General features: G+C 49.8%; 1 protein-coding gene across 1 annotated transcript; it reads right to left on the bottom strand.

Moving 5' to 3' along the window:
* Positions 1-718: 718 nt before the first annotated feature.
* On the bottom strand, positions 719-23,229 carry LOC127216372 (signal transducer and activator of transcription 5A). The gene is made up of 19 exons (XM_051177033.1): positions 22,991-23,229; positions 22,081-22,218; positions 21,636-21,792; positions 20,358-20,447; positions 17,939-18,113; positions 11,826-11,956; positions 11,476-11,627; positions 10,916-11,071; positions 10,412-10,591; positions 9,288-9,375; positions 9,072-9,194; positions 7,693-7,785; positions 6,357-6,563; positions 5,680-5,774; positions 5,453-5,583; positions 4,896-5,051; positions 4,270-4,321; positions 3,929-4,033; positions 719-2,129 (listed from the first exon to the last, which is right to left on the bottom strand). The coding sequence occupies exons 2-19, from the start codon at positions 22,206-22,208 to the stop codon at positions 1,967-1,969; spliced, it is 2,382 nt and encodes a 793-aa protein (XP_051032990.1). The 5' UTR covers positions 22,209-22,218; positions 22,991-23,229; the 3' UTR covers positions 719-1,966.
* Positions 23,230-24,429: the final 1,200 nt, after the last annotated feature.

The raw sequence follows: 24,429 nt of genomic DNA, 5'->3' as shown, positions 1-24,429 counted from the left end.
GAGGCTGAGCTGGGGGCAGACCCTGCTTCCCACCCCCCAGCCACCCTGGGCCTCACTGGGGCAGGGTGAACTGAGCTCCTGTACCCATGCTCCCTTTGCGCTCTGAGGTAACCTGTCACAGTTCCTTATGCCCCAACTCGACCCAAAGGGTTGTGCTTCTGTGTCCAAGGCCCCAGGCCCAGGCCCTGGACTAACTGTACCTGGTGACAGAGATCCAGCAGGCCTCTCTCTGTCCTGGTCAGCTTCCTTTACTCTGTCAGGCCACCACAGCGGTTGGATGGTGCCACCTACTGGGCTCTGGGAAGAGGCCAGGGGAGAATGGGCTATTGTCCAGGCTCTCTGCTGTCCTTGGCCACAGGAAAGTTGGGTCTCTTAGGCACCATCCCCAGTGATCCTTCAGTGGCAGCCTGGACTATAGCTTTGCTCTTCACCTGGGTTTCTCTCCCAGCTGTTCTTGTATCTTCTTTCCCCAAGCCCTTGAGTCCTTGTTTTCCTGAGTATGCATCCCCAAACACACACACACATGCGCGCGCGCGCGCACACACACACACACACACACACACACACACACACACGCCAGTTCTTTAGCTTTCTGACACTGTTCTAGGAAAGCAGCATCCTTGAAATCACAGCAAAGGGAGTAGAGGTGACTCCAGAACAAACCGGAGAAGCCCATCACCCCACTATTGCTAGTCCACTAAAACAGGAGGCAGGCTGGTAAATTACAAAACAACAAGAAAAACAAACAAAAATTTTATTCAAAAACAGTTTACATAAATGTGAGGTCTATGTACAATGTATAAAAAAAAAAATCCTTCTGCTCAGCCTCTGCTCCTTTCAGAAAGACTAAAACCAGGGACTCCTAGTCAGCCAGCCCTGGCTGCCTTGTTAGAGCCTCAGAGGGAGGAGCTGGTGAGGCCTTCCTAGACCACAACCCATGATGCAACAGTGCAAGGCCTGTTCCAGGTTCCACCTCCCGGCAGAGTGGACCCAACTGAGTGCTTCTGCCTGACCTTGCAGACTATGCTGTCTGTTGCTTTTCTTGTGCCATAGATTTTTCTCCCTATGTCTATTCCCCAACATTTAATATTCCCCTCCTTTCTGATAATAAGCAAGGTTGCAAACAATAAATGAAGAAAGACCAGAGCCAGGTATGGTTGTACATGCCTGTAATCCTAGCATTCCTGAAGCTGAGGCAAGAGGATCATTCATGTCCAGCCTGGGCTACATGGGGAAACCCTATCTAACAAAACAAAAACCAAAAGCAAGAAAGCTGAGCCCAAATGGAAGGATGAGGATACTAGATGGGGGAAAAGGGATGTTGGGAATGTGGACAAGGCCATCAGACTGGAAGTTCATGTCCACACTGGCTCGAAGATAAAAACCCAAGAACTGACATACTCAGTTGTGGTAGCCCTGACTCAGATTAACCCAGGGCTGCTGTGTTCATGGCTGCAGCCTAAGCACACGGAGTAGTCCCAAAGTCTGCAGCCCACAGCCACTCAAGTGTAATGTGTACCAAGAGTGAACCCCCCTCTCCCTTTGGAGGGAGAACATCGATTAGGCTACCACATGTGCAAGAGGACAGGTACACACCAATACAGATGAAGTTTCTAGCTCAGTAGTGAGACTCCAATTTAATTGCCTAACCCTGCCTCCTTTTCTAGAATTACTTCACTTCAGTAGCCATTGAACTGATAAAGTACACAGGGGGAAATAGGTTTGTCTGGAATGATAGATCCAGCTCTCTTGATAAACCCGGGGCCCTGGAGGCCTAAACAAAAAGTGCACCACTGCTTTAGCCACGGACCCAGAGCTGTGTAGGCAAGGTGGCGTTGCCGCTGCTTACTGCACCAACACATATGCACTCCAAGCTGTCGGAATATACAGAGATACTACAGTCACAACTGACATGGGCTCTTCACATCAAAGGTGGCTTTCCAAGAGAAGCAAGGCGTTCCAGCGTTCAGGACAGGGAGCCTCTGGCAGAGGTGAAGAGGCCAGCAGGTGCGGAGAGGCGGGAGTCAAGACTGTCTATGGGCCGTCGTAAAAGTTCCTCCACGTGTCTGGCAACATCCATGGTCTCATCCAGGTCAAATTCTCCATCTTGGTCGAGGACAGGGTCGGGGCTGGCAAAGAGAGGAATGTTGGGGAAACCGGCAGGTCTCATGGCTCCAAACCCCCATAGAGAGTCCTTAGTCTGCTCCCCACAAATACTGGAGTCTCCTAAGGACAGGACCAGCAGCACTCTGGCTGGAACTCCCACCAGGCTGGACAGTAGTCTCTGGGTCGTGAGAAGATGGTCTACTGCCTCTCATATCTCTTGCTTCACATCATGATCTCGAGGAGTTCATTTTCCCTCACCTGCACTCTTGTGTGATTGGCCGGCAGGCTGTACTGTTCACCTGTGATGTCCTTCACTGCCTTATAATCCCAAACCATCTACCAAGCCACCGCAGTAGCTTTTGGCCACTTAACGCTAATCCTCAGACCACCTTAAGGCAAGCATTAGGAGTAAGGAAGCTTGTTCTGGGCCACTTGCAGCTAGAATCAGAATCTAGGTCTTGGCTGGGTGTGAAGGAGCAGGCTTTTAATCCCAGCATTCCCACTTGTAAGGCAGAGGCAGGTGGACCTTTGTGAGTTCCAGGCCAGCCAGGGCTACATAGACCCAGTCGAATCAGAGCCTAGCTCCTGAATGCTAATGCCATCATGTAATATCACTTTGTATAGTGCACATTGCTGGTAAGAACTTTAAAAGGAGGCTGGCTCAGTCAGCAGACTGCTTCACAAGCATGACGGCCTGAGTTAAGATCTGTAGCGCCCACATAAAAAGCTGGGTGTGGCAGTGTGTGTCTGTAACCCCAGCACTGGGGGGGGGGGCAGGCAGAGAGAGGAGGATCTTTAGAACTCATTGGCCAGCCAGCTTAGACAAATGGATATGTTTCAGGTTCACCAAAAGACAGAATCAGAAAATAAGGTGGGAGGTAACTGAAAAGTGTCTCTGATGTTGACCTCTGGCCTGCACATGCGCATACTCAGATTGGCACATATGCATAGAGCCACATAAACACATAGATACATACCATATACATAAATAGCAATAACAAAAAAAGCAGAAGCTGGTGATACGGCTCAGTGACACTTGCCAACAAATCAATCCTGGTGACCTGGGTTCAATACCAGAGCCCACATGGAGGAAGAAGAGAACTGATTCACACAAGTTATCACCCCCTCCCCACCCCCTCACACATGTATTTTTAAAACTTAAGAATATAGGCAGTTCACAATTGCCTGGCATTCCAACTACAGGATGCCCTGTTCTAGCCTCCACAGGCGCACACACACACACACACACACACACACACACACACACACACATTTTAAAATTAAAAGAATCTCTGTGGTTTCCACATATGTGGTGGTCCAACTGCAATGTGCTACCTCCTTAGTCCCAGCCATCCAGCCTAGGCTACTGTAGTTTAGAAAGGATTCAACACTCCATTCTGTTCCCACCTTATAACCACTCCAATAATAGTGACACTGTCCCGAGTCCTTCTGACAACTCTATATGGAAAAATTTTATGGCACCATCTCATTCGATTCTCATCCCGATTCCGTGGGGCAGGAGCACCTGTCACCTCTAATTTGCACATGAGGGAACCGTGCATCCAAGAAAAACTTCTCAGGCTCACATAGACTGTACCAGAATGAGGGCAGGACCCTAGTTGTCTAACTTCGTAATGCTCCATGTTTTTTCCTAGCCGACTTCACCTTCCTTTCGCTTGGGCCAGGCTGGACTCTGGGCCTAGGCTGGATGGAGTCAAATCCAGGGGGCCTCTGGATTCCTTTGTCCCTCAGTCCTCCAGGTGTCCAGCCTGAGGCCAAACCCCAGTTCCTCCCCATGGATCCCCATGAAAACAGGACCTACTTCTGTGGGTACATGTTGTAATGCGGCTGGGGGCACACTACTGGAGAAGGGGCCTGGTCCATGTAGGTGGCGTTAGCTCCAGCATCTGCAGATGCATTGATAAACCTGTGAAAGGAAGCAGAACACGGCCTCAGTGGCCAGAGAGGCCAGCAACACCAGGACAGGGACTTCTGGTCAAAGTGTCCCCATTGGTGTCTGGAGCTCAGGGGTTCTGGGTACCATCTCAGTACAGTTGAATCTTTCCTCCTCAGGGGCCAAGCCACATTACCTAGTATTAAAAGAAGAGCAAGCAAGGGATGAAGAGGCAACAGGAGACCCAGAGCTGGGCTCTGGACACTTACTCGGGGACCACTTGTCTGATCTGAGGCTTCACGTATCCATCAACTGCTTTTGCTGTAGGGGGAGGGGGAAGGACACAGTGAGGACAACATGCCATCAGCCCCCTGCCCACACCACCCTGGAGCTTTCTCAGGGATGAAAGTTCCCAAGGGCTTCCAATAAACCCCTGCTTATAGATCCAGCCAGAGGGCCACTGGGACCCTTGGCTGCTATCCTATCCCCTCCCCTGGTTTCTTTCCTGGCCATTTGCATGCCTGCCAAGCAAATGGCATCAACAGGATGTAAACTCCACCAGTGGACCCGAGAATTAGAAAAGAAGAGCCCGTCCATTTTGCTCCTCTGTTTAACTTGGGGTGAGTTGCGGGGGTGTGGGAAGTGGCAAGAGCTGCTGACTAGAGGGGCAGTTAAGCAACTCTTCGTGGGAACGACCCCCGCTCCCCCCTCAATAATTCCGACCCCTCTCAGCTAAGGTAGAATTGAGAACTTAGCTGTCTGCACAGCATAGAAACAAGCTGGGGGCAGGTTTCACTTTCTCACCTCAGGTGTGAGCCCTGAAACCCTCCATGCCAGAGACCCAAAGCCCACAGAGGAGATGCCCCTGCCCAGCCCTCCTGGAAGCAGGACGCACCAAGTACAGGAGTGTAGTACTTGGCAAAGACCTCATCCTTGGGTCGGTCTGGGAACACATAGATGAGGTAGCTCAGGTCCCCCAGCCTGTCAGCCAGGGACCGTATGGAGAAATCTCTCGTGGTGAACGGCTTCAGATTCCAGAGGTTTCGGTCGGCTGTGAAAGGGATAATTCATTCCACAAGCTGCCCTCACAAGAGGGCCTTTCCCAGCATGCATTGGCCTCCCGTGCACTGCAAACCCAGCCTTCCTGCTCCTCCATGCAGGGGAGCTCATCTAGAACATTACACTCAGCAAGCTGGGCATGGGAGAGATGTGAACCACATGAAGCTGCAGAAACTCACCAGGCATCCCATGTCTGTGGAATGCGTGGTTTTTAGGTTCTTGGAGACCAAAAGTGATGGGGAGAGGTGCCACTTCCCTCCCATACCTCCCATGCCTTGAGCTCAGTACCTCCCTCTCCTGAAAGTGGGTGACTGCTAAGGAAAGGGGCATGGCAGTGAGGAAATGGAAGACAGCTCATGGGGTTGGGTGTGGGACAGGGAGATGGGAACTCACGGGAGTCAAACTTCCAGGCGATGGTGATGCCTCCGATTTCTGAGTCGCTGAAGCGCAATAGGAAGGTCCCATCTGGCTTGTTGATGAGGAGGTCATGGGCCTGTTGCTTATTCACAAAGCCTAAGATGGCCCTGGGTGTTTGGTACATTTGATGTCATTGCTGGGTAAGCAGACACCATTCCCAGAGCCCTCTACGCACCTGCCGCCCCCAGGGCCCTGCTCCTCACCCATCATTCCAGTGGGGCTTGTGATGCTTCTTTAGGACCTCCATCACCCCATCAAACCACTGCCAGAAAGTGTAGTTCCAGCCTGGCAGGTTCTCCTGTGAACCCCACGACACCCCACGTCATAGTAGCCCAGGAGTCAGTGCCCTTAGCTCCCTCCATGCCTGCCCCCAACTCTCCTCAGGGGGCCCTGTGCTGATTCCCCGCCTGCCCCCACTCAAGGTCTCATGTACATGGGCCAACCCCGGGAGTGGGGATAGAGGCTATGAAGACTTATCTAGGCTGGAAAAACCCAACAAAGTCCTATTCTTTCACAGATAGATGGAGAAACTTGAGCACAAAGAACAGACAAGGCCTAAAAATCAGTGGTAAGCCCATGAATGGATCCCTGCTCGGGGTCCTCTCAGCCTACTTTGGCTTCCATGACTGAATGAACATAATGCCTCATGGCCTCTGCTTGCATTCTTGCTGTCTGACTGTCTGAGAGCCAGCCTCTCCTGATTATAGGGAGTGTGGTTGGGGTCGAGGGTCGGATGCTAGCCTCAGAGGGTGGTAGCCTGACTTCAAGATAAGAGAAAGCGTGATAGGACCCTGATGGTCTCTGGCAGGTAGCAGGGGAACTCCCGCAGGCAAACGTTTGGAAAGATTGGAGTAAGAGCTACTGGCGGCTGGCCACTCACCCGGTTGAACTGGGACCAGGACACCGACATGCTGTTGTAGTCCTCGAGGTGGCTGCTGCTGCTGTTGAACAGTTTCTGTGCCAGGAACACTAGGTTCTCCTTGGTCAGGCCCCGGCTGCTCTGCACCTCGGCCTTGAATTTCATGTTGAGCGCCTCACACAGCTGCGGCCACAGCACCTTGTCAGGCACGGCGAATGGCACCCTGCCCTGAGAGGGAGAGAAGGATGAGAAGAAAAAGCAGACTGAGAGAGCTGGAAATGTTCACACACACTCACACTCACACACATACACACTCACACATACACACTCACACATACACACTCACACACATACACACTCACACACACATACACTCACACATATATATACACTCACATACATATACTCACACACACACTCACACACACACATTCTCACACTCACACATATACACATACACACATACACACTCACACACATACACACTCACACATACACACTCACACACATACACACTCACACACACATACACTCACACATATATATACACTCACACACATATATACACTCACATACATATACTCACACACACACTCACACACACACATTCTCACACTCACACATATACACATACACACATACACACTCACACATACACTCACACACTCACAATACACACACTCACACACTCACACACATACACTCACACACACTCACACATACACACATACTCATACACTCATATACATACATATATTCACACACACACTCACATACTCACACATACACATTCACATACACTCTCATTCACACTGACATACACACACACTCACATACACACTCACACACACATACACTCACACACAATTCACACTCACACCCACACAACGCTCATTCACACACACTCACTCACACACACACAACGCACACACTCATATACACACACACTCACACACACATGAGATATGCAGGGATTAAGGGACAGAAAGGGCTGAGAATCATCCAGAAAGAATACACAAACACAAAGGGGAACGAAAAGCAGAAGGGAAGAGGTAGGTAGTGAGGTTCAGCAGAAGCAAAGGCCCAGACCACAGGACTGAGGACAGTGGTAGGGACCTCAGCCATAGGACAAAAGGAAAGCAAAGACCAGGCCCAGAAACCAGTCCCATTCCTTGGAGAGACCAGGCAATTCTGAGTCCCAAAACCTAGCCAGGGCCTTTGGCCAGACCAGCAGACAGGCACACGCCTCACCCTGCCACCTCACCCCCCAGCTCAGCTCTGGGGTCTATGGAGTTGGTCTAACCCAAGGACAGTTCTAGGGCTCAAGGGCCAAGATGGAGAGCCCAAGAGAACTCACCGGCTCAGCAAAGGCATTGTCCCATAGCACAGTGGCAGTAGCATTGTGGTCCTGGCTGCCATGAACGATGACTACCACAGGGAGAGACAGGGTCTATGAAAGTGATAGAGTAAGAGTTGAAGAGTTTCAACACAGTATGTCCTCTGCATAACCAAGACTCCTATCCCTTATCACACACCCACCATTCAGCCACAAGCCTTCCTAACAGTCCTAAGCATAAGCAAAACCGGACCAACATAAGCTAGGCTTGCTGGCTCATGCTCCAATCCTAGTGCTTGGAAGATGGAGGCAGAAGGACTGAGAAGTCAAGGCTAGTCTAATATAACAAGACTTTGTTCGAAAATAAAAACAGAACTGAGGATGTATTCCTTCTCAGCCTAGTGCCCAAGTAATATGCTAATGAACACAGCAAAAAGGTCCCAGCAGGATCCACGTGGGTTCTCAGGGCATTGCAAGGTAACTGGGCGGAGGCAACAAGACTTAGAGCCCTGTGGTATTTTGTATTGTATCATATTAGGTATTCTTTTTGTTATTGACTTGTTTTGTAAACAGGGCCCCATGTATCCCAGGCTGGCCTTGAACTCCCTATGTACCTGAGGATGGCCATGAACTTCTGATCCTCCTGCCTATATCTCTGGGTTAAAGGCATGCACCACTATTCCTGGTTTTATATGGTGCTAGGGATCAAACCCAGGGCTTCCTGCATACTAGGCAGACATTTTACCAACTAGATAGATTCCTAGCCTGCTTCTTAAATTGCATTTTATTATTATAAGTGTGTGTGTGAGAGAGAGAAAGACACACAGAGAGAGAGAGAAAGAGAGAGAGTACTACAGCATGTATGGGTCAAAGGACAATTATTTCCCCATCTAATGTGGGTTCCAGGGTTCAAATTCAGGTTGTCAGGCTTGTACAGCAAGAGCTTGCACCAACAAGGTCATCTTGCAAGCTCCACATTTTTGTTTGTTTTTAAAAGGTGGGTGTGAGCCGTCCTGTATAGGTACAGAGAACAGAACCTGGGTCCTCTGCAAGAACAGCAAATGCTCTTACATACTGCTGAAACATCCGGCTCTTTTTTTTTTTTTAAATATTTATTTTGTATGGGTGTTTTGTCTATATGCATGTATGTGCCCTACATTCATGCATTGCCCACAGAGGTCAGAAGAGGGCATTGGATTCCCTGGAATTGGAATTACAAATGGTTGTGAGCTGCCATGTAGGTACTGGGAATTGAACTCTGGTCCTCTGGACGGGCAGGACTACAGTTGTATAGCATCACAGCCAGCTCAGTCTGCAGCTCTCCCCCAGCAGCCGGTAACTGTGGGCAGGTCCCTTCACTAAGCTGGCTGGCCCCATGAATGGTGTAGCCAGAGCCTCACCTTCACCTGGAACACCAGCTCATTGCTGCCAACACTGAACTGAGACTCAAACAGGACTGTGAACTTCTCCTCCGTCACGGACTCCGCACCACGCCTATCGGCACGCTTGATTCTTTTCAGTGACTGCAAAGCAGGAAACCAGCATGAGACTGGGATAAAGGGCCACTGAGCCCCTGCCCTGGACAGACCTCCTCTCCAAGGCAGCCCTGGCCTCACCATGTTCCTGAAGTGGGCGCTGAGGGTGCCTGTGGCTTGGTGATACTCCATGACACAGCAGTTGTTCAGAATCTCGCCGCTGCAATCACTGTAAAGAGAGAGGAGCCCAGCTCCATAGTGCGGTGCAGGGTGGAAACCCAGGGCTCTGTGCACACTAGGCAGGCATGTGTCGATAACTGACATCTCTGGGCCTGGGAGACCAGTTTTTAATGGGACCATCAAAGATGGGGCTAGCCTCCTGCATCACTCCAATGGGGCATGTAAGTAAGCGCTACATGGGTAGCTTTTCAGGACCGGTTTCTTGGGTCTCATGTGCCTCTCTACACTCTTACAGCTCAACATGTGGGTTCTACCTGAAAAACAAACAGACAACCCCTCTCGCCAACTGCTGCCCTGATAGTACTCATAAGGATTTTTATTGTGTATTCTCTTTTTAAAGACAGAGTCTCACTATGAATGTAGCCCTGACTGGCCTGAAACTACGTAGGCCAGACTTGAACTCACAGACATGTACCTGCCTCTACCTCCCAAGACTGGGATCAAGGTGTGCATCACCACACCTGGCTGACTTTGTAGTGAGTTTGTTTTGTTTTTGTTTTTGTTTTTTTGACAGAGTCTTTTGTTGTCCAAGCAGGCCTCCAGGTAACTAATGAGCTGAGGATGACTTTGAACTCTTGATCCTCCTGCCTCTGCCTCCAAATAACTGGAAATACAAGGGTGTGCTAACCCAGCCACTCCAGGCTTTAAATATCAACCAATCACCAGCAACATGAGTGTGTGTGTGTGTGTGTGGTCCCATAGCTGTGCCTGCAATCACAGTTCATTGAACGCAGTATACTCTGCAGGTCAGTGGTCCAGTTTGGAAAGAAGCTAGTGCTCTTTGGATCACAGCCGTGTACCTACTGCTCAGCACAAATGATTGGACTATGTGGCAGTTCAATGTTGGCTGCCCTATTAAAGGTCAGACACAACCAAAGCTGGGAAAGCACACTGAGGGAGAAGGCTGTATTATGGAGAGCCATAATGCCTGGAAGGGATGAAAGTTGAGCTATGCCCCCATACAGACCCCACCTGAGCAAAAGAAGCTGCATCCAAACCCAGCAGGGAGGGACAATCACACTCACTTGCGGGTGTTCTCGTTCTTGAGCAGGGACTTGGCTTGCTGCTCACTGATGATGGTCGCCTTCACCTGCGGGGGGTTCATGTGCACATTCAGCTTCCCACCCACCAGCAGGCGCACGGTGGCTGCGAACTTGGTCTGGGTCTTCAGGACCTGAGGAGGTTGCTTCTCGATGATGAATGTACTGCAGGGGGCACAGGGACCAGACAGTTGACCAGATGCTGGCTCAGGGGACAGAGCTGGGAGGCCAGCTAGGAGGGGAGGACCTTCCCGTGGAGCCCACTAGGAAGGAAGACGGGCAGAGGAGGAGGGGCCTGGCCTCTGATCCCGGGGAGGACATGGGGACTGGAGACAGATGTGAGGGAGGCTGGACTCCATGGTGCTTCCCGCAGTGTCCCCAACACACACTGGGCTGGAGGAGCAGGACTGGGGCAGAGCTCCCGGGCCTCAACATGCCCACCCAGGAACTGCCATGTCCCTGTGAGCATGGCAGGGAGGCAGCAGTCACCTGGTGACCAGGGCTGAGATGATGTCTGTGATGGTGGCGTTGACCTCGGCCAGCATCTCCTCCACGGGGCCTGGGATGGGCAGCTGCTGGCACAGGTGCTCAGCCCTGCGGATCTGCTGCCGGTTCTGCCAGATGATCTCGGCCAACTTCTCACACCTGCAAGGAGCCAGGGCCCTCAGAGGGACAGTGGCCTCTGTCCCAGCACAGGCCAGGGGGCGAGGCCACATGACACTGCTCCTCCCTCCCAACAAAGCCACAGCTCCTCTCAAGGTGCTGGCATTGGCCACCACTACCCTGCACAGGCACAGAGCAGAGTCCCACTTTGCAAAAGCAGAGGACAGACAGGGTGGCCCCAACTTGGAACCAACCAGCTCAAGAGTAGCCCTGCCCATTCCAAGGCACCACTGTCCCTTGGGGGAGGCGGCACGGGACTGAGGAGCCAAGTCCCATCAGGAGCCAGGACACTGACAGAGTGAGAACTGTCACAGACGGAAGGACAGACGAGGCAGCTGGCACCACTGCCCAAGCCCCCGCCCACCCTGCCCACCTCTCGCCCTCACCAGGACTGCAGCACGTCCAGGCTGCCCTCGGGGGACCCCCCGTTCCCGGCCAGCTGCTGCCTCCGCTTCCACTGGATCAGCTCGTCGTCCAGGATGATGGTCTGTTGCTTCCTCAGCAGCTGCAGGGTTTTCTGGTGCTTTTCAGCCAGCTCCTGCATGAGGGAGGGCACAGCAGCCTTCTGGCTCCCGGGGAGCAGCCCACAGGCCCTCTCCACCTGCTCCACCCCACATGCACCCCAGGAAAGAGGGGACCTGTTCTCGGCTTGGCTCTGTCCCCTACCTGGTGGGTGCCCTGAATCTGGGGTGACAGGGCTCCCTCCCAGGGGCAGAGGGATGCAGGACCCACTAACCACACGGTACTGCTGCAGGGTCTGTGCCTCTCGCTGCAGCCAGGCCTCCAGGGACACTTGCTTCTGCTGGAGGGCTGTCTCCCGGCTCATGCGCTCCTGGGGGTTCAGCTGGGTCAGCTGGGCAAACTGAGCTGGAGGAGGGGACAGGGCACCCACCACCGTCATCTCTTGTGGGAAGTCTGGAGGGTCTGCACTCATGCTCTAGAGTGAGTTCCTCAGAGTCAGACATCCCATCAATGACAAAGCAAGGCTCCTACCAGGCATGAGTGCCCAGTGATAATCCCTTAGAATGGCTCACAAACCTCCTGGATGAATCTCCCCTGAGCAGTGGGAGGGGGTGTCCAGAATGAAATAGAAGAGGGTCCCATGTGGTTGGTGGCCCTTGCCTGCCCCACATGGCTGTCAGCAGGCCCTCCCCACAGGGCTTGGAGATAGGTACAAGACGCCCTGCTGTTTAAAAGCTGGGTGATGATGGGCAAATACCTTCCTTTCCTGTGCCTCAGTTTCCCTATTTGTAAAAGGGGGAGAATCCTAACACTGGCACAGCAGGCTATTATGGAGATTGAAAAAAATGATGATACATTTTTTTCTTCTTGAGAACTGCCTGTTGCATGGAAGATCTACACAGTTTGGTCCTAATTGGTAGACAAACGACAGTTGGCAATGAAGGGTCACAGAGACAAGCCTTCCTCAGCCCCATCCCTGACACAGGAGCCCTACCCAGAGACCCTGGCTCTTTCATCTCATCCATTCATCCCTTTGGTTCAGCTGTTTTCCCAGGAGCAATGAATCCGAGCTCAGCTGAGCACTCAACTAAGAAGGAAGGAGAGACAGATGGACAGACAGGCACAACTATTTCCAGGATCCCCTGGGATGCCATCAATAAGATTCTTATAAAGAACAAGGTGAAAGGTGACAGTGACTCACCACTAGCTCCTGGGAAGCTACAGGTGGCAAGAACAGTTGGTGAGTGAGGTCCTAATACCATTACCTGTGTGTGTGTGTGTGTGTGTGTGTGTGTGTGTGTGTGTGTACCTGTGTATGTTGTGTCGGGGGTGGGTATAGACACAGATCATGAAGCTGAGGATGGCCTCAAACTCACTGAGTAGCTGGGGATAATCTTGAGCATTTAGTCTCCTGCCCCTGCCTTTGAAAGTGCTGGGACCACCATAACCATCTGTATGTGGTACTGGGAATTGAACGACTTTCCTGCATGTTAGCGAGTATTCCCCCAGCCAAGCTACACCCTCATCCCTCAGCCCAGTACCTTTCTTACACTAGAGACATGGTGGGTCAGAGCCACGTCGGGGAACACAAACTCAGCAGCTCGGCTCAGATCAGCATCAAACACATTGAGGGTTGAAACTGTCTGTCTACCTCACTGCTGGCAACCCTGAATGCTAGGATGTATCACTATCTTCAGTGGCCCTTGAGTCTCCCTGAATTCTTACTCAGGTCTAGTCAAGAGTTTGTGCACGCTGGCAGGTCTCATTCAAGTTCATGGCTGGCCTCTCAGAACCATGTCACACTGACCTGGTCCTTGCCCCAGGGACACTCAAGCTGGGATAAACAAAAGCAACATTAGACAGCCAGGGCAAGCCCACAACTAGACTTTAGGAATATGGTTCCCACCTTCCTGCAATGTGGCAGGCAGGAGGGGTACTGTCCAGATTCACAACAACCTGCGGAAGACAGCAGGGGCAGTACCCTGGCCCAGATTCCCCTTCAAGGTTCCATGTAGGTCTCTCCTGGCCATTCGCACAGGGTTCTGGGACAGAAGCCAAAAGATCCATGACAACTATTGGCTCTACTGAAGGAAATGGGTCTTCCCTTCGGCAAACAGACCAGTACTTTGTGTTTTGTGTAACCCTAGAGATCAAATTCAGGGTTCTGTACATGCCAGCCGAATGTTCTTTTACTGAACTACATTTCCAACCTTCTGTGTTTACAGTACTGAGCAGGATAAACAAGACAAACTGATACCACATACGTATGGATGCAAACCTCACCCAAAGTCCAAAGCTAGATCTGTACACAGGCAATGGAAACAGCTCAATTAAAAATGGATTGTCAGTAGCTGGCACTACATGCCTGTAATCCCAGCACTAGGGAGGTTGAGGCTGGAAAACCAGGAATTCAAGGTCATTGTCAGTTACATAGCAAGGCTGAGACCTGCCTGAGTTTAAAAATAAAAAGGGAAAAATACAAAGCAAAACTCAATAGCACGCTGCCGACATTATAAAACCTTTTTATGTTACAACTAGTCTTGATATATTATAAATTTTTTAAAAGCATGGCTAAGGGGCCAGTGAAATAGCTCAGTGAGTCAAGTGTTTACTTGCAAACATAAGGACTTGAGTTTGCATCCCCAGCACCCATGTAATAAAAGCCCAGAATGAGGGTACTCATCTGAAACCCCAGTGTCATCGAGTGGGAGGTGGGTGAAGGAGCATGTCTCTCTGAAGCTCAGAGCTCCAAATGACAGTGGAGAGAAACTGAGAAGGATGCTTGATAGCAACCTCTGATCTCCGCATGCAGAAATGCACAGGGTACCAGTGCTTACAGGCACACATGCACACACAGAGAGGAGAAAAAGAAGTAAAAAAAAAAAAGAAAAAAAAAAAAGGAAATTTAAGAATGAGCATATGTGGTGCCTTTAATCCCAGCACTTGGGAGGCAGGGGCAGGCAGATCTCTGTGAGTTCATGGTCAGCATGGTCTACAGAGCCAGTTCCAGGGCAGGCTCCAAAGCAATACAAAGAAACTCTGTCTTGAAAAACCAAAACAAACAAACAAACAAACAACAACAACAAAAAAAGCAAAGAGCTCTTACTGTTTTTCCAGAGGACCCCAATTTGATTACCAAAACCCATGTTCTAGCTCACAACTGCCTGTACTTTCAGCTTGCACAGACACACACATACATGAATAAAAATAATAATTACCAAAAGAAAGAAAGAAATGAGCATGACAACGCACATTTGCAATCCAGGTTCTTGGAAGGTTAAGACAGGAGGATCATGAGTTCAAAGCCAACCTGTGCTATAGAGCACAAACCTGTCTCAAAAGCCTAAAAAAAGAAAAACATTTCAGAAACATCAGAATGATTGGCAACTGACCAGAAATTCATACTAATCACTGAATGATCATAAAAGCATTCTAACCATATGTACATTGATTAACAATTTCAAAATTCATAAAGGAAATGCTACAAAAATCGTTACAGAAGTAAACAATTGCATAATCATGGCAGGGTGTTTTGATACCTCTCTCTTAGTAGCTGATCAATCAGCTAAAAAAAAAATGATCAATCTGGGGAGGTGGATTGTTAGAGAAGAAGAGAGCCAGCTCCCACAAACAATTCTCCGACCTGCAGTGATGTACATATGCCCACAAACATGTACACATGCATGCATGAACACACACAATAAGTAAGTAAATGTATTTTCTTTTAAAAATCAAAAGACCAAGACCAATGGTTCTCAAAGAGAAATCTAAGAAACCCCTGGTGAGTATCTGAGACCCTCAGAAAGACCCACAAATGGAAGTCACTTTTCATAAAATCAGAAGACTTTAATTGCCTTGCCATAGCTTTTACTTTGTCTTTTGTTTGAAACGTTTTGACTGGTAAAATTGCATAGTATATTGAAAATATAACAATACAACCAAAAAAAATAATTTGTTCACAAAATGTTTGATGTTTTCTCCCTATACATTATCAATGTTATATGCCCTAGGGGCAAAATCGTTGCAAATAAATCTTAGGTTTTAACTGGTAACTTTGTAATTGGTAGTAATAACGGCTTTTTAATTTTCTTGTTTCAAAATAATTTTGATTTTCTCTTTGATAATTTTACACAAGTATATAATATATTTTGGTCATATTTACCCTGCCATGGTTTTTTTTTTTTTTTTGAGTGGGGGATGTGGTTTCACTATATAGCCCAGGCTGGCTTTAAATTCCCCATCCTCTTGCCTCAAGCCCTTCTCCAACTCCAATGCTGAGATTATAGGGAGGCACCACCACACCTGAGTCTTCTATCCTTTTTGTTTTTGAAACAGGATGTAATTAACCCAGGATGGCCCTGAACTTTCTATGAGGGAGACCTTGAACCTCTGACCCTTCTGTCCCCACCACCCAGTGACTGGAATTACAGGTATGGGCCACCACATTCAATTTATACAAACTGAACCCAGGACCTCATCATTCTAGGCAAGCACCTTACTAAACTCACTGAGCTACATCCCCAGCTCTGAGCCTTCACTCTTGATAGCTAACAAGTGTACAGTGAAATCTTCCAGAGCCTACATGACACCCCCACAGACTGAAAGTAACAGACAGCTATCTTTTATCAAGGTTCATACGAAAGACATTTGCAAATAGAGTCATGAGTCGCTTAAGGTTGTGGATAAGTTCTGAGAAATGCATCACTGGGGGATTTGTCATTGTGTAGATATCAGAATACTTCAAAAGCTAGATGTCATGGCTTACTACATACTTAGGCTATGTGGTATGTAACACCATAACCATGTTCCATTGTTGGCCAGCGCATAGTCATACAGCTCATGCTTATATGAAAGCCATTCCTGTTCTACTCACTAAACTAGGCTTTGCAAAAATATATTACAGAGTATTTTTTCCTTTATTTTCCTTTTCTGTTAACACTATTGAATTTGTTGTGGCTATTTAAAGAGACAGCCATAGAAGACACACTCTTTTCAAGCATACAAGATGGATCCGCCAAGACAGAGCATATACTGGGCCATAACAAAGTCTCAATAAGTTTGTAAGTTCCAAGAACATACAGGACATGTTCTCTAGTCACAGTAGAGCCCAATGAAAAGATAGCATCAAAGCCCGTAAAAGTGCGATATCTAAACATAGCAGACAGATGGAAATCAAACAAAGCGTTTCCAAACCAAACACAGGTGATGGGATTAATCAGGGAAGAGATTAGAGATACTTCAAAGAGAACACTATGAACACACGGCATCTTCAGCAGCATGGGTTACTATAAAGCAGTTTGTAGAGGAAGATTTATAACTTTGACAAATATACATAGAGAGAGCATAAAGTGTACCCTTTCCATGCTTTTAAATCTCAGCACTTAGGAGGCAGAGGCAAGCAGGTAGATCGCTATGATTTTGAAGTTCAGCCTGGTCTACAGGGTGAGGTCCAGGTCAGCCAGGGCTACACAGCAAGACCTGTCTCAACCAAATAAAAGTCACTCTTTCCTACAATTTCTGGGACTGATAAAATATTTTATATTGACAAGTATATGTAAGTATATGTAGTTGGCTTTTGAGTGTACATTCATAAATCTCAATACATACAAAAGGACTAAAATTGATATCTAAGTCTCTAAGAAACAAGGATAAGGGCACAGGAAAAGGCAGTATGGCCCTGCCTGTTCTAGATGGAGCAGTGGAGTCAGCCTATATCTAGGGTCAGTCTCCAGACAGCTCAAACTGTACCTGGAGCTACTTCCTTCTGAGATAATTCTTCTTTCCCCACACCCTAATTGTGGTAGCCATTGACAAATTACAGAGCTGGGAGACAGCAGTTCTACAGCCACCTTGCCTCCAGGACCTGGTCCCCTTAGAGTCCCAACTAGGGGCAAAGTTTGTATTCTAGCTCTTCTCAGCCTTCTCAACCAGTGGACTCCATGCCAAGTGCTCCTTCTGGTTGGGGCATCCTTGGTCCTTGTCCTTTTATTCACTCACATTTCACTGACTGCCTTAGACTAGTGGGAGTCTCCTGCTTAGGAGGATGCAGGGGTTTTATGAACTCTCTCTAACTAAGCTCTGACTCTGCCATTTATAGGCAGCCTAGGCCAAGTTATTTGTTCTCTATAAACTTCCCTTGCAAAACAGGGACACCAAGCTATGCCCTCATGAGGTTGTCTGATATCATATATGCCAAGGGCTTAGCCTAGAGCCAAGATCACAGCAGAGGCTCAAAGCCCCTGCAAGTCATGATGATTCTTATGAAGCTTTGGGCAAAGTGCTCTAGGGATGGCGAGCCTCCCCTCCTACTGGAGATCACAAAACCCTTCTCCCTTCCACCCACAAGATGCTCATGGCATCCTGGACCATGATGCAGGCAGGCCTCACCTTGGATCCGCAAGCTCTCCTGATACTGGATGATGAAGTACTCTTGGGTCTGCTGCAGCTTCTTCAGCTCATTCTCCGTGTCCTGTGTGATCAGGCGCAGCTCCTCAAACGTCTGGTTGATCTGAAGGTGCTTCTGGGACATGGTATCAACCAGGGCACCAGCAGGGGAGCTACACTGGGGACAGAATAGATTGAGAGGAAGTGACAGGAGCAGTGTGCCAGGCAGAAAAGAGAGGAGAGAACCTGAATCTGTGGGGAGCGCTAGACACCCCAAACTCCAAACTAGGCTTAGAAGGAAGACCAGAGGACAGTCCACACTGCAATCCAAGAAAAGGAAGAGAGGAGGGAAATGAGTGGCCTGGAAAATAATGGAGGCAGACATTTCTGTTTCAGATCTGGTTTTACACTTGAGAATGTTGAAAGAGCCCATCAGATTTCCTTCAGAGAAACTAGAACTGAACCCTGGCAGGTGTCACGTGGATGGATGATCTTCCTCCCAAGGATGCTGCACCTCCTCGTTCCATTGTTATCTACTGACCCAATATCACTGACTGTGCTAAGTGCTGGGGACACAGAAGGAGACGGGGCCCATGGACCCACATAGCCTTTGTGTCCTCACTCACACCTGGAGGGAGGGAAGAAGCAAACCTCTCATGAGAGGATAAGTGCAGGAGAGACATCAAGAATGCCTCTTTGAATCTCGACATTCCTAGAACATCTGGTTCAGAAGGGACCATGTGGTTGGGGACTTTCCAACTGAGAGTTCTTAAAATAAAATCCAAACTCCTTCCGTCAGCCTGGCAGGTGGCCTCTGCCTGTGTCCTCCTAGTTTCCCTGCGGCCAAAGCACAGCAGGTACATGTACTTTCTACATCTGCTCCCTCATCACGGTGTGTGCCTGCCTCCGGGCCTTTGCGCTTGAGGTTGCATCAGCCTGGAGCACTCTGGCAGCAGATCCTCCTGAGATAAGTACTTCAACCCCATATTGTGGATGCGTGTTTCTGACCCAGCTCGATTCTTTCGTGTGGGCAGTTTCAACAATTCAAGGATGCGATATTGGGCATCTGGAAGATGCAGTGCCTGGTTCCTGACTCCTTCCTTGTCCATTGGTACACCCCATTTGGTTGTTCTCCACTCCCCAGTGGCATTAACAACTTGCAAAGTCTCCAACTATAAGGCATCACCAACACCTTCCTGCCCCAACATATGCTGTTGTTTTTTTGGGGGATACAGATGTCTTCCTTGCTTCTTTTCTCCTCTGCCCCCTTAGGACACACCCTGTCAGCTGCCCTGTACATTCTCTATAGCACTCAGTGTATTCAGTCTGGTCTATGCTGGGACTCCTTCTAGGTGGAAACTGCTCTGTTTTAATTTTTATTTCATGTCTATATTATTTATTTGTTTTTTTTTTTTAAGACAGGGTTTCTCTGTGTAGCTTTGGAGCCTGTCCTGGCACTTGAATGTAGACCAGGCTGGCCTGGAACTCACAGAGATCTGCCTGCCTCTGTCTCCTGAGTGCTGGGATTAAAGATGTGCACCACCGCTTGGCTATTATTTTTAAATATTTATGTAGTTGTTGGTTTTTCGAGATCAGGTATCTTTGTGTACCCTGACTGTTGGGAACTCTGTAAACCAGGCTGTCCTTGAACTCACAAATCTGCCTGCCTCTGACTCCCAAATGTTGGGATTAAAGTTATATGACACAACCCCCGGCAAACAAACAAACAAACAAAACAAAACACCCCAAACTTTATTTTAAAGATTTCTTTGAGTATATGTTTAAAATTTCCTTTTCTTGTCCATCCTTAGCCTGCATTTGGTTTCATTTAATCCTCACGATGACCTTATAATGCAAGTACTATTACTATCCCCATTTTACAACAGTGGGAGCTGGGGATATATCTTGAGAGCACTTGCTTAGCATGTTCAACACCCTGGATTTCACTGTTAGAAGTCAGGAAAGAAAGAAGGGAGAAAATAAAGGGGGAAATGAAAGAGAGGCTGGAGAGATGGTTTAGTGGTGAAAAGCATGTATACTGTGCTTGCAGTGGATCCATATTTGGTTCCTAGTGCCCATATCAGACATCCACAACTGCCTAGAACTCCAGGGGATCTGATGCCTCTGGTTTCCAAGGACGCCTGCACACTTGTACACACACAGTTGAAAATAAGATGTCTTGTTTTTTTAAGAAAGGAGGAGAAAGGGAAGGAAATGAAAGAAAAGAAGAAATAGAGGTGTATAGCCAGGGACTAGCCCCAGGGGGTCACTCTAGCTACAGTCTGAAATATACCGCCTCTTGCACTGTGTTTTATTTCTTTTGTGCTCTCCATATAGCCATGTTACATAAACATGGAGGGATCTAGAGAGGAAGTCATGTGGATTGCTCCCTAACTTTTCTCCTATGCCTATAGACACTCACGTTGTTGGCTTCCCGGACCAGCCTCTGTTCATTGTACAGAATGTGGCGGATACAGCGAACCAGCTCCATGGGGCAGCGGTCATAGGTGTTCTGAAAGGAGACAACAGGAACCACCAATGGCCACCTAGTTCTGACCACGCTGACTTCCTTACCATGTCCATCCCTTCCTCTCCCTCAGCCTCAGCTTTTCCCAGGAAGCCCCGTGAATTATCAGACACCCCCAACTCTCCTTTGCCCTTCTTCCCCTCCCAGAACTTCGTACTCAGTTTATAGTGACTTAGAAACTCACAGTCTAACAGAAAGCTCATCCAACCTCCCCACCAGCTTTTACTCTCTGAAGCATGAGAATCCTATGACAGAAACTCAAACAGTTCTCATGTCATGGATGGGAAAATTGATGTCCAGATAGATTAGGCATGCATCCTGAGACGTGTGTGTGTGTGTGTGTGTGTGTGTGAGAGAGAGAGAGAGAGAGAGAGAGAGAGAGAGAGAGAGAGAGAGGGAGAGAGAGAGAGAGAGGTCAAGACTGGAGTGCCTGATGCCAACATCAAGGTACTTTCCATTAGACGCCAGACCCCAGGTTCTTATTTTGCTTCCCCTCAGGATTCTGCTGTCTCTTCCTTTTTCTGGGATGAGTTTTTATTTCCCCAGCACCCTGCTGTTTGGATGTAAGAGGGGTTCTCTAAGAAATACAAGTGAGTTCCGATAAATGCTTGACCATGAATACCACCCACACCCCTTTCCTGCTTCCATAAAATCCCTGCCCTCCTCCATGGAAAGGGGAGGCCACTTTTTCTTTCATTCAAAGCTTTTTATCCCACTCTTGCTCCAGGGAAATTTCTACTTCTCTTCAGCAGCTCTCTTGCCTCTAAACGAGTCCCAGGGGAATGTCTGTTTGCCTTGTCCCCTCATTTCTAGACTATGCCAGTTTTCCTTCCTTTCTCTGTTAAGAAAGCAGTCTACCTGACTCCATTTGCTTTCCATCTCTACAGCTTGATCTGTCCAAACTGCTGCTTCACCCACTCCGCCCCCTTTGCTGGAAGCAACCTCCCTCCTCCCTCCTCCCCTCCCACCCTTTGCTTTGTAATAATGTTAAAAGAATCTCACAGGTCTGACTTAGAGAGAGGGGGTGGGGGAAATTGAAAAAAAGTTGCCAGTAAGCTTTTGGTCACATGGTGACTCAGTGGCCAAGCCAGGAAAACTCCCAGGGGTTCTGATGTTGGAAGAGAAAGCTTAAGGGGGGGGGGCTTCCTTCAGAAGGAAGGCATTCACACCCACCTGGAGCTGTGTGGCATAGTGCCCCAGCTTGATCTTCAGCAGAAACCCATCTTCGCCCACCTGGTGCTCTGCCTTCTTCTGCAGCTCCTGCACCAGGCCCTCCAGGAGCTGGGTGGCCTGGCCTCGGTCCTGGGGATTGTCCAAGTCAATGGCATCCCTTGGGACAACACAAAGAGAGAAAAACTGTACCAAGGAGATCAAACACCAAGAGCGATTCGGGGCGTTTCAGTCCCACAAAATTTGCTCCTGGAGGCTGTGCATCAAAGTCTAGAAATTCTCCCCTCGGTAGTTCCCACTGCCCTCTTCCCTTTTCCCCGGGGACACCACCCCTTCCGCACAAGGACTGATAGAATCAGAGTCATACCAAACCACAAAGAGGAGACCCTTTGGCCTGGATAGTAGAGACCCACACTGAAGGTGAAGGTTCAGGACATGGGACACCTACCAGGGCTGACTCTCGATCCACTGGGCCAAGTAGTGCCGGACCTCGATGGGGAAATGCTGCCCATACAGCACTTGCATCTGGCGCAGAGCATCTCCCTGCAGCTGCTGGGCCTGAATCCAGCCCGCCATGGCTGTTCACCTAGGGGAGAAGGTAAGCCATTTGTTTTGCAGAGGTTTCTTTCTGGCCTGCCGGTGTCCTGAAGTGCCACCAAAGGACCTAAGAACTGCGGTGAGGCCAAGGCTCCTCCCCTCACCCCAGGCACGCTTTCCTGTGCGGGAAGAGAGATGGCTACCCTTCCCTTCCAACAAGGAACCCTCCAGGCTGGGGGTGGAGATCTGGGCAGGCAGATGCCCTCCTCTCTTCCTGTCCCCTTGTCCCAACGTGTCATCCCCAAATTAAAGGGGTCTACAAATCGAAAGAGAAACTTAAGAGACAGAGGCCCACAGTCACCCCCTCCCCCCCGACTAGAAACTACTGCAAAAATTCTTCCCACCCAGCCTAGGACCCACACTCCCGATTTCTGGGAAGGGAAGCTATTCCAACCCAAAAGTTAGGGCAATGCAGTGATCGCCACTCGAGGTCCAAGTCTCCTCAGGCACGTGTCTGGGGCTGTCAGGGAGAGAGGACTAAGAGATCGACTGTCTTTAGAGCAGCCCCGGGCTACACTCCAGTGTCTGACCGCTCCAGGTGGAGCCTGACAGCGTCGGTGTCACAGCGTGCGTCCACCTCTGGCTGCCCCCTGCACGGGTTCCTTGTCCCTGATCCCTCTGAAGCTCCCACTCGAAGCCCAGACCGATGCTTGTCCCGTGTCAGGCCGGAGGGGACTCTAAGGTGCTGGGTCCCAGGGACGCGACTGCAGCCTAAATTCCCTATCCACGAGTCAAGGGCGACGCCACGCCGACTCACCCACCTGGTGCTGCGGAACGCCTGAGGCTGTCGCTCCCGGCCCGGGCTCCTGACGGTTCCTGACGGCTCTTGACGGCGGCGGCGGTGGCGGCTGTTACTACAGGAAGGAGCAGAGAGCAGCGATTTCCTCCTCAAAGGTCAGCTGCCTGCGATAGACCATACACAGCGCGCGAGCTCGCGCCAGCACCCCTCCCAGCGGCCGTCGCTCCCTCCTTGCCTCCGCCCTCGATCGCCGGCTCCCCAGCGACTGCACTGCAACTACGGGGGGGTGGGGGGAGACCCGACGGACCACCCAGCTGGGCGGCGCCGTGCAAAGGACCTCCCCGTCGGGGGGGGTCCCTCGGGAGCCCCGGTCTGTGCTCCCTTGCGCCTCCGAGAGTGGGGGTGGGGGTGGGAAATGTCCTGGGACAGCTGAGCTGGAGCAGCCGAGGGTGTCGGGAAGTCCCGAACTCTGGAAATCCCAAACTAGGGCCTCAGTTGTTACCCTCCGTTAACTGGGGGTGGGGGGGGTGTGGTGGGGGTGGGTGTAGAGTACGAGGGGGAAGAAAAAGACTACCTGTGGATGCTAACTACCTCTGCCGTCACCTTCTCTGTCTGTAAAAGTATTGGATGATATTGGATGAGTGAGTGCATGCTGGTGTGTGTGTGTGTGTGTGTGTGTGTGTATGTGTGTGTGTGTTTGCACGCTCAGCAGGTGTGGTAGGTGTGGCTTCCATGACCCTGTAGAGAAACTTTAGAGAAACTGGGGATTCCAGAAAAGCCAAGCCCACCTCTAAGGTCTCCCCACTTCTCTCCTTGCATGACTCCCACCATGTGACCTTCCCCCTTAAAGCAGGACCAAGAAAGACCTCGGCAACTATATGCTTCAACTTTCCACCCCCTTTCCGACCTTTGCAGGTAAGAAATGTCAATCCAGAGAAGAGAAGGGGTCTGCCCAGGGCCACACTGTGGTCACATCACGGCCTCATCAGCTGTCTGTGGCCCATAAACTAGTCATTCCCTCTGTCACCTAGGAGGCGCCCCAACTGAAGTTGGTTCTACCTTGAAAAAAAAAAGTGCCCAGAAAGGGGTATTTTTCATTTCTCAACTTCACATCTGCCTACAGACTTTGCCATGGCAGCAAACCTGCACCCTGGAGCTTTGCCTGGATCAGAGTCCCCATCTCTAAGAGTTCCCCCTCAAGGACCAAGGGTTGGACAAGGCCAGGTTGGAAGTCTGCCATCCCCTTTGCCCAGCTTCCCTCTCCTCTGGGACTCCTCTCTGCCTGGCAGCTGGCATGGGCAGTACCAAAGGAGGGGCCAGCCTGGCTGCCTCACAGCCCATCTGGGCCAATACCCAGTTGCCTGGGGGGATCTTTCTCATTGGCTTTCTCTCTCACTAATTCCTTCTTGTATCTTTTCTCTGCATTCCTGGTTCCTGATCCCTCTTTCTGGCTTTTAAGGT

Source organism: Phodopus roborovskii, unplaced genomic scaffold, assembly GCF_943737965.1.
Source record: "Phodopus roborovskii unplaced genomic scaffold, PHOROB, whole genome shotgun sequence".
Taxonomy (NCBI): Eukaryota; Metazoa; Chordata; class Mammalia; order Rodentia; family Cricetidae; genus Phodopus; species Phodopus roborovskii.
This window is presented reverse-complemented; position numbering and strand designations above follow the sequence as displayed.